The sequence below is a fragment of the Thermobia domestica genome, chromosome 2, assembly GCF_964235325.1.
Source record: "Thermobia domestica chromosome 2, izTheDome1.hap1.1, whole genome shotgun sequence".
Taxonomy (NCBI): Eukaryota; Metazoa; Arthropoda; class Insecta; order Zygentoma; family Lepismatidae; genus Thermobia; species Thermobia domestica.
In genome coordinates, this window is record NC_137455.1 from 356,479,275 (window position 1) to 356,489,526 (window position 10,252).

At 35.3% G+C, this 10,252-nt stretch overlaps 1 protein-coding gene across 1 annotated transcript in view; it reads left to right on the forward strand.

Moving 5' to 3' along the window:
* The window catches only part of LOC145678800 (putative inorganic phosphate cotransporter), a 151,487-nt gene extending 143,687 nt beyond the window's left edge, over window positions 1-7,800 (forward strand). Inside the window, exon 10 of the mRNA XM_081749317.1 lies at window positions 4,742-7,800. Within this exon, the coding sequence (XP_081605443.1) occupies window positions 4,742-4,966 (225 nt within the window). The 3' untranslated portion in view covers window positions 4,967-7,800. The remainder of the gene's footprint in view (window positions 1-4,741) is intronic.
* The last annotated feature ends 2,452 nt before the right edge of the window (window positions 7,801-10,252 follow it).

Consider the following 10,252-nt stretch of genomic DNA (forward strand, 5'->3'; position numbering starts at 1 on the left):
GATCTTGCAGGTACGTCTTAGGTGGCATATCGATGTTCGAAGGTGGTGGGTGAAAAGCGACAGAACTTTTTTGGTTACCTTTATATTTCCATTTCCCATGTCATGCTTATAGTTGGTAATTTTCTGATTTTAATAGTTAACTTATCGTAACAAACATGCTTACTCGTTATTGTTTTCAATTAAGACGACAATACAGCTAATTTTGCAAAGTAGTCAGAATAACTAACAAGGAGAAGGCAGACTTTGGTAAGTGAACTTCGGGGTCATTTTTGCGAGGTGGTAGTGCACATATAAAGAGTTAATTTTACAAACTGGGAGAGCGCAATAGCCAAAAATATCTTAGAAGAACCGTCTTAAAATTTTCTACTTGCCGCATATATCGTAAGACGTGCTAACTTATCAAGTGATAGCGTGGCAGAGTAAGAAGAACATGAAAGGCAAGTGCAATGGGTCCCGGGTTCGATTCACATTCGAGTCAAACTTTTATTTTTGTGTTTTACTTCAACCAATAAAGTAGCCATTTGCAACTATAAGTAAAATATTAATTCACCATATGTTTATAATGTATTAAAACAATAGAAATTTTCAATCACTTGTAAAATCTTTCGATATTCCATGTTAACTAGGAACAAAATTTAATCTCTTCCTTAAATATTATTGTTACCGCAGTTTTTGTGCAAAAATATTCTTGAAGCTTCGTGTCTACATCTGTTGACAGTGTGCGAATTAAAGGGGAATGAGGGGAAAATTTCCTTTGGTTATAGGAACATCCAGTATTAGCAAAGGGGATTTCCCCCTTAACTTCTTTGCAATCTGCACGCTGTCAACATATATATACACGAGGCGTCAAGAGCATTTATTACACAACGTTTGTCGTAACCATAATATAACTCGTGATACCAGTATATTTACGGAATAGATTATTTTTTCTTGCTAGTTAACATGTAACATTGAAAGATTTTACAAGTGATTGAAAATGTCTATTGTTTTAATACATTATAAACATATGGTGAATTAATATTTTACTTATAGTTACAAATGGCTACTTTATTGCTTGAAGCAAAAAAAAAACAAAAATAAAAGTTTGACTTGAATGGGAATCGAACCCGGTACCTTTGCATTTGAGTCTCAGGTTCTTCTCACTTTGCCACGCCGCCATTTGATAAGTTTGCGTGCCTTTCGATATATGCGGCGCACTTTAAGACTGTTTTTCTCGGTTATTTTTGGCAATTGCGCTCTCCCAGTTTGTAATATTAATTCTCTAAATGTGCACTACCACCTCGCACTACCACCTAAATGTGCACTGGCCCCGAAGTTCACTTACCAAAGTTTGCCTTCTCCTTGTAAGACGAAAACTTATTATATTTTTCTTGTGTTTCATCTTTTTGAAGTCGCAAGTGTATGGCGTAGGAGGAGGTTTTTATGGTCGAAGAATGGACAGAGATAACAGGTGGAGAAAATGAGGGGGAATGATGACAACGAATTTGCCCAGTTTCACACAGAATTTTTCATTCACTCGTTGTTCCAACTTGCTGTCCATGATGAAATCGCAGACGTGGTAATGTACGTGATCAGAATAGCACCAGCTGCTCAGCTCGCGATATACATAGGACGACTCATCTCTTGGCACACTGACATATGAAAGTCGGTGCTCCCTTTGCCTGTGCGTACAGCGTTGCGTTGCCATCTGTTGGAGTGTTACAAAACTAATCTCGAAACTTTTTGATACCACCTCGTACTACTGCTGGAACTGTATCGTATCTACACGTACACTGGCAACATTTGCTTACGTTATCCTCTCCCTTCCCCTGTAGTGTTTCTCTCTGCTTTTTCTCTGATTGTAAAAGCGTGATCGAGGAGAGGAAAAATTTAGCAGGATTCTATATTATACACTAGATTTTCGGTACTAGGTTACGTACAGGCTAGCCAGCTTGCATTCGGGCACTACACGCTCCCATTCTTGTGTACGATCAAGATTTTCCCCTTCTGGCTGGAAATAAACAAATGAGGAAAATAATTGAGTTGATTTTAGTTTAGCGTCCCTTTCAGCAGCGAGGCTATATGAGACGTGGACCTACTGATTAACGTGGAATCCAAACCACATGAGCTCCCGCCGGGGATCGAACCCGGGTCTCCCACGCCAAAGGCGCGTATGCTATCCACCTAGCCACGAAGGAGCTCTATGGAAAATAATTGAGTATGTAGTATCTAGAATATCTGTACAGAACATACGTACAAAGATAAAGATTATGTATAATGCTTAATGATAAACAATGTAAAAGTGAATCTCACTCACTCTTACATAATTTCCCAATACGAAAAGTCTATATTCACATTCAAAGCTTTCTTTATAAGATATATAACTTTGAAATGTTGAAAAATGTTTATGTAATTTCATTTTATTTCTGTCAGATTAATGAGTAATAATTTGAAATTAAGAATCCTAATTATTTGTTAATTATATTTTTAATCAATTATTCTTTTTTGCTTTTTTTTTTTTTTTTTTTTTTTTTTTTTTTTTTTGCAAATCAGCTATAAAAATGCTTTTATGATTTATTTTGTTAGTTACAACTAGTTTTAGTTGTATGAAACCATTTTTAAATCCTTAAGTTAACTGATCCTTTGTTGTTATCCCTAATAATTTCTCATTTCACGTAACTTAATTTTTCATTGTCCTCCATACTCACATTTCGTAGGCCTGTAATTGTTTTTTATTGTCCTTCCATAATACTTAGGTTTCTGTTTCGTAAAATACCGTACAACATCCTTCGAAGTCTTTCTTTCAGTTTAACGTTACACTATTATGCTCTTTACGCTAAGCAAGACGGATGATTAAGGCAAATGAATGATAATGGAATAATTTTTGGAACAAGAATGTGGGAGAAGACTGGAGTACCCCGAGAAAACCCACGGACACGACTCCATCACGAACTTATTTGGCTAGAGATCAAACCAGGGACCCGACACACTAGAAGTAAACTCTCTACCATTGAGCCACCATGCCCCCCCCCAACCAACATCCTTCGAAAATAAAGCCATTGTCTATTCAATGTATTAAAGCATTCCCTGTGAAGTACCTGTTCCTGAAATTCGTTTGTATTTTTTTTAATTCTTTTAAAAAAATTAATAATATAAATTATTATATTAAGGAAGTAATATAAATTATTTACGTATAACTGTTTAAAACATGGTTAAGAGTTGCAGGTTGGAGCACTGGTGTCTCTGGCATGTAAAATTTGGGAGGACATCAAAGAAAGTTATTTAAATGGTACTACCTAGCCCAACTTGTTTATTATCTTCGATTCCATTTGTTACCTTTCTGATTACCTTCACGGACCCCCTAAGGTATATCAAGAACTCTGTTATAATCGTTTCATAGCGTAATAAATATAATAATTATTATTTATATGTTATTCTGTCGTTAGTAAATTCATTAAATTAGAATAAACTATTGAATATTTTGTACTTCAAAATATTGGGGGGGAGCGTCCCGTCGTCTCCCCGCCAGAGACGCCCGTGGGTTGGAGCTCTGTGATTGTAAATATACATAATATAGTATGCAGAAGCACCTCGATTACTGGGGTTATTGTTACCACGAATAGTGCAACAATAATGAAAATTTACGATAATAATGTAAATGAACAATGTAAAACGGATTACAATTTCTAAGGATTTTTAAAATGTATTAATTAAATGCTATAAATGAGGTTTTAAATTGTGTTAAGCGTGTCAAATGAAAAATTGAGGTTCGTTTAGAAAAACATTTTTTTTAAATATTTATTTGTGCATAAGGAATAAAAAAAGAGAAATAAATGCCCACATGCACTTCAAATGGTCGGCTTGACTTCACGCAAAGGTGGAAAGTATCTGGTGAGTGGTGAACAGGCGCCATCGGATAAAAAACGAAGCCAGAGTATTTCTTCAATCGAGAAAGAATGGCCAATGAAAAACATTGAAACAGACGATTAGCCAAGCAAAATGCCCGAAACAATTCTCAGTTAACTCCCAAAATGGTTGCTCTGTCATTACTCGAGTAACTTCCATTTACTCTGAACGAAGCACGACAAGAGCGCTGCCTGGTGAGTGGAGATACCAACTAAATGCAATTGTAGTTGCATAGGCAGTAGTGGCTTTTAATTATCTTGCGACCGTGATGATTTGATTTTAGAGTGCAGAATTTGAATTTCGATATTAAATTATCAACCGCGTTAAACTGACCCTAGTAGCAAGAAAACTTTCGGCCAGTTGGCGCTTACCTGGCTTTTGGCTTTCTACACTTGCACTTGAAACGCATGCTTTCATACACTCTACCTTTTGTTGCACTTGCAAGCGATGCTTTAGATCCTTCACAGAGAGTCATAGCATCACTGGCCGTTCATTACCTATTGATTTGACTTGGCTTGGAAAACGCTTGCGTCAAGCTTGAATGGAACACTAAATGCAAGGTAACCCCATGTAACTTCGTTACTGGAATCACGCTTGCGCCATGCTTGCACGTTTTCCAATCAAGCTGGATGCAAGCTTGGCCGACTTGCAATTCAAGCTTACAGCAAGCGGTTTGCAAGTTTTCCCTGCTACTAGGGGAGAATAGCTATAATCGAAACATCAATAATCGAGGAATTTCTGTAGTTCCATAATTTTATTGACACTTCCAGGTTTGAATTTTACTAATTGAAGTAAATTTGAGTAATTAATCATGGTTATTTAAACTTACTGATTTTTTTTAAATTTTATTTTACAGCCCAGCATACATGGATGGAGGATAGTGTTTTGCCTCTCTGCAGGCATATATGCATGTTCAAGTATATTGTATTTGTTTACGTTTAAAGGAGAAACTTTATCTTGGAACAATCCCAATTCCGAAGAAGACGAAGAGAAGGATGAAGAAGACAGTCTCACAGCGCATTATAACAATAAATACGAAACGTCAAACAAAACACTATCTTCACGCGATAGCAAGTTGTAACTTAACAAATACCATTGATTGTACAGAGTGTGTATATGATCGTGTGTGTGTGTGTGAGAGAGAGAGAGAGAGAGAGTGCGAGCGAGCGAGAGAGAGAGAGATATATATATGTGGTAGTTTGAGCTTCATTATATGCACTATAAGTACGAAAGACGGCATAATTTATTGGTTTATGACAGCAATTTATGGCAACTGTAAATGGATTTTAAACCAGTTTATTAAAAATTCTCTCAGGTGATAATATATATTGTAAGATTTCTAGTAATATACAGGTTGTAAGATTTTCTATAATCAAAGTAGTTTACTTCAAGAATTTATAACGAAAGAGAAGCTTACATATACATAAAGATTTTCATTATTTCTCTCCCTAATTTTCTATTATTTAATTACTGACGTTTCCGAAAGAAAAAAAAATTACTTTTATCAATCAGTGTAATTAGAGGGAACCAAGATGTTCCTAGAACAACGCGGGTTTTAGGGCCCAAGATGCACTCATTAGGTCTTTTTTTTTTGGGAAGGGGGGGGACAGAACATAATTTTTTTTATTAAATGTGTCATATGATCCTTTCAAGAATGCCAAAAAAAACTTCTGAAATTGAATCAAATTTAGTCTACAAAACAAGTTATCTTAGTATAATCGAACTTTAATTATATCATAAAGATGCTTTCAAGAATGACAAAAATTTCGAAAATTAAATCACATTTAGTCTACAAAACAAATTATCTTGGTACAATCGAACTTGTATTATACTAGAAAGATGCTTTCACGAAAGTCAAAAATTTCCGAAGTTGAATCAAATTTAGTCTACAAAACAAGTTATCTTGATACAATCGAACTTGAATTATACCAGACAGATGCTGTCAAGAATGGCAAAAATTTCCGAAATTGAACCAAATTTAGTCTAGAAAACAAGTTATCTTAGTATAATCGAACTTGAATTATACCAGAAAGATGCATTCAAGAAAGGCAAAAATTTCCGAAATTGAATCAAATTTAGTCTACAAAACAAGTTATCTTGGTACAATCGAACTTGAATTATACTAGAAAGATGCTTTCAAGAAAGGCAAAAATTTCCGAAATTGAATCAAAATTAGTCTACAAAACAAGTTATATTGGTACAATCGAACTTGAATTATACCAGAAAGACGCTTTCAAGAAAGGCAAAAATTTCCGAAATTGAATCAAATTTAGTCTACAAAACAAGTTATCTTGGTACAATCGAACTTGAATTATACCAGAAAGATGCTTTCAAGAAAGGCAAAAATTTCCTAAATTGAATCAAATTTAGTCTACAAAGCAAGTTATCTTGGTATAATCGAACTGTAATTATATCATAAAGATGCTTTCAAGAATGACAAAAAATTTCCAAAATTGAATGAAATTTAGTCTACAAAACAAGTTATCTTGGTACAATCGAACTTGAATTATACTAGAAAGATGCTTTCACAAAAGTCAAAAATTTCCGAAGTTGAATCAAATTTAGTCTACAAAACAAGTTATCTTGATACAATCGAACTTGAATTATACTAGAAAGATGCTTTCACGAAAGTCAAAAATTTCCGAAATCAAATCAAATTCAGCCTACAAAGCAAGTTAGCTTAGTTTTGTCACAAAATGCTGGTCTCCTCTACTACTTTTTTTTGAGGGGGAACAATACGGTAGTCAATTTTGGAGTACTGCACTCAAACACCGGGGAAGAGGGTATAGGCACCGCCATCCTCAATGTCATCAAAATGTCAAGAAAAAAGTCATTGGAGGAAGGTCAGTACACAGGGAATTCCAATAATGTTTGTTTTTCGGCCTGAAAAGCCCGTACAGCAGTAGTGTGAGCGTAGATGCACTGTCGTGATTTCTTAGCCATGGTCGTGAATTAACATTTTCCGCACAGTTTCGCTATGAATGTCCACTTCCTGTTCACTCCTATCCTCGCCCAAATTCAAAAGAAATTTAATGTTTGTGCGTTGTCTAAATTCCGAACATTGCATACACGAATACCACCAACAACAATTCGCAACACGTCAACGCGAACGTTATTTTGAGGCACTGATATACGAAAGTGTGAAACTTACAGTGCTATCCTCATCTCAACATGGTGCCTAGTTCGCGATCTTAATATTATAAGACCTTTTATTCAAATTGAAAGCTTTCCTCCCACAAAGAAAATTTTGAACAACTTATCACTAGTATCCAAATAAAAAAAATATAAAGAAGTGAAATGAAACTAGTTACTAATGAAGTGATAATTATACGGTAAGATGTCTATTATTAAGCTAGGTTCATAGGCATGCGGAATTATATGGGCTGTGAAGAAATAAAATATAGTCTTGCTCAAAAAAGTCTCGATAGTCAATCTGTTTGATCTTACCTATAAATAGAAGTAAATGAAAGAAAAAATAAAATATACTAAATTGGCAAAGGTGTACATATTGTCACAATATGACCTTTCAAAGAAATGTGCGTGGCTTTTTTTTTTTTTTTTAACAAGGCTATAAATGGATTACTTTCTTGTTCCATACGAATTGCCACATTAATATTATTATTATTATTATGTGAAGCAGATAATGTTACCCGCAATTATACTGCCATACTAGAATTAGATAAATATCCTTTATGTAATAACATCATTTTTCCCTAGTTTGTATTTCTAATGTTACGAAATTGGATAGGGTCTACTTTTGACCTATTATTTACTGTACTGTATATAATTTTGTGTTTGATGTTAATATTAGAGTGTTGGATGAGTGTTAAATGATGTTAGTTCTTATTTTCTCGTGAATAACAAGTGTTGTATTTTTTTCTATTAAATAAACATGTCTCATTTTTAAGAAGTTCACTTGTTTTATAATTACCAATAATGAAGTACCCAAACAGAGCCGTAGCTAGCAGCAACCTTGAAAAAAGAGAAAAAATAAAGTTAATGAGAAGCACACCGTATGTTTTGGTCAATATAGCATAGTTTAAAGGGTTATGAAAATCTTAACGCTGGTTCAACCCATTGATTTATATGAGATGGGGGCACGGTGGTTGAGTGGTATAGTGTTTATCTCTTTTCCGTGGGGTCCCTAGTTCGATCCCCCGCCAAGTAAGTTTCTGGTGGACAACATTGTGTCCGCGAATTTTCTCAGGATGACGCCACTTCCTTCCCCATTCTCATTCCACCAATTATTCCATCAGCATTCACCTACCTTTATCATCCATTTGGGGAGGGAACGGAGGGGAAAATCATCTCTTCCTCGAGTTTCAGAAATCAATATTTTTTAAAAATAAATTCTATTCTAATATTAAAAAGTAAAACACTTGTCGATGTAAAATTTTGTCGCCTCTCTGCGACAGCAAAATTTGAAATTACACTGCTGATCCCATTATTGTCGAAATTGATGGAAGTAAGTAAGATCTTACACAGAATAGACCACATAAAGGTTATGGTGAGAAGACCATTGAGTTTTCGGAAAAATGAAGAGAAAGATTGGGAAATGTTTCAGGCCCGTATCCAGGGGGTCTAGGGGGACCGGGCACCCCCTAAATGTTTGCTGGCCCCTTAAAATTTTCACAGTAGGCTTACAAATGAACTATAATATGGTTGGATCCCCCCTAACTTCAGCCGCCCCCCCCTACATTTTTATGCTGGCTACGGGCCTGAAATGTTTCCTTGTCGAAGTTCCGGACAGAATGGAAACTTTGGAAATGATAATTTTAGACATATACTTCCAAGAATATATTAATTTCTAAACCGACAACCTTTTCACATTTAATTATTAATATACAATCGGAAAAAAATATATTTCATTTCTCAAACTCAGAGTGAAGGGGGTAATTAATTGCTCTCTGTCTTCCCCAAATGATGCCTCTAAACAGGATGCCACTTGCGGTTACTATTTTCGGTGCCACTTGCGGTAACCCAAGTTTCGTTATTAGCATATTACAGTTATTGGTGGCTTTCAAATTATAGATTCTAATTGACGACTCTTATCTGCAAGATTACCTTCTTCTTTTCTGCTTCCTTTGAAGTGAACTAATGTGATGTCTTCTTCAAATAAGGTTAAATGCCCCTTACGTTTACAAAATGAACTTGCTTTACACATCAGTTTCGTATTATTTAAATTAAATTTGATTATTCTAACCCTTAACTGTGTTGGTGATTCCTACTAATGGGATATTTGTGGATCCAATAGTCACCAATGAATAACAGAAGCAGAATTACACATCATCGGTCCAATGCCAAAACTGCGAATGTGCAAATTTTGCTATTTTCACCTAAATGCAGTTTCATGTTATTTGGAGCACACAGATTCCAACACCAAAATCCCATTTGTGAAATATGAGTATATTAGAAGTGATTACTGATTTTTCGGGGTAAGTTGAATATTAAAATGCTTATAACTCAAAGTCAAATTTAGTACATTCGCGGTTTTGGCATAGGATCGACGATATTTCAGTCAAGAACGAGGATGTTTTTACTGCGCATGTGAACAAGACAAAAGCAACACATTACACTAGCTTGAATCAACGGTTTGTTCATGTATATATATTTTTGTATTATCATATACGTTATTATTAAAAAAAAAAAAAAAAAAAAAAATTACGTTAACCCTGTTGGTGGGGTAAAGTATATTCCACGCTCGTTTGTTCTTGAAGCAAGTGCGTGCTATACTCCTGCCAATCGTAGTGTTAAGTAAATCAGTGAACGTAAGAAAGATTTGATAAGAGTTAATACCATCTACCGTATAACCTGGTCAATATAAGCAAGAATCTATCAGACCCCACCAACATAGAAGGGTTATATACAGGGGCGTCATTTCAGACTTCGTTTGAGGGGGGCAAGAGCACCACCGACATAAGATTTTCACGTTATGTACTAGTATATTAGTAGACAATCAATTAAAGCATATGTATTTCTCAAATCTTGGGGGGGGGGCAATTGCCCCCTCCTGACCCCCCTAAATGACGCCCCTGGTTATATTCAAAATTATTTGATATCTTTGACAATTTCATTGTTTTACCCATAATAAACAGGGTTTTCCTAAACCATACTCCGTAATACATAACCTAACACTAGAAAAGGGAGTCTTCGGGCCCCTAAACCACGACGGGCCTCACTGCATCTCAGATCTTGCAGGCCCTAAAGTTACAGTACTATTGTAAGTCATGTTGTGTACGAACGGACATTTTTCGTCTTATTGTTTCCGACGAACCATCAATTGTAGTCCTTCTCTCTCTCTCTCTTTCACTTATTAGTGGTGCCGTTTATTCCTGTTATTGAGCGCCATTTTATTAGTGGTACTATT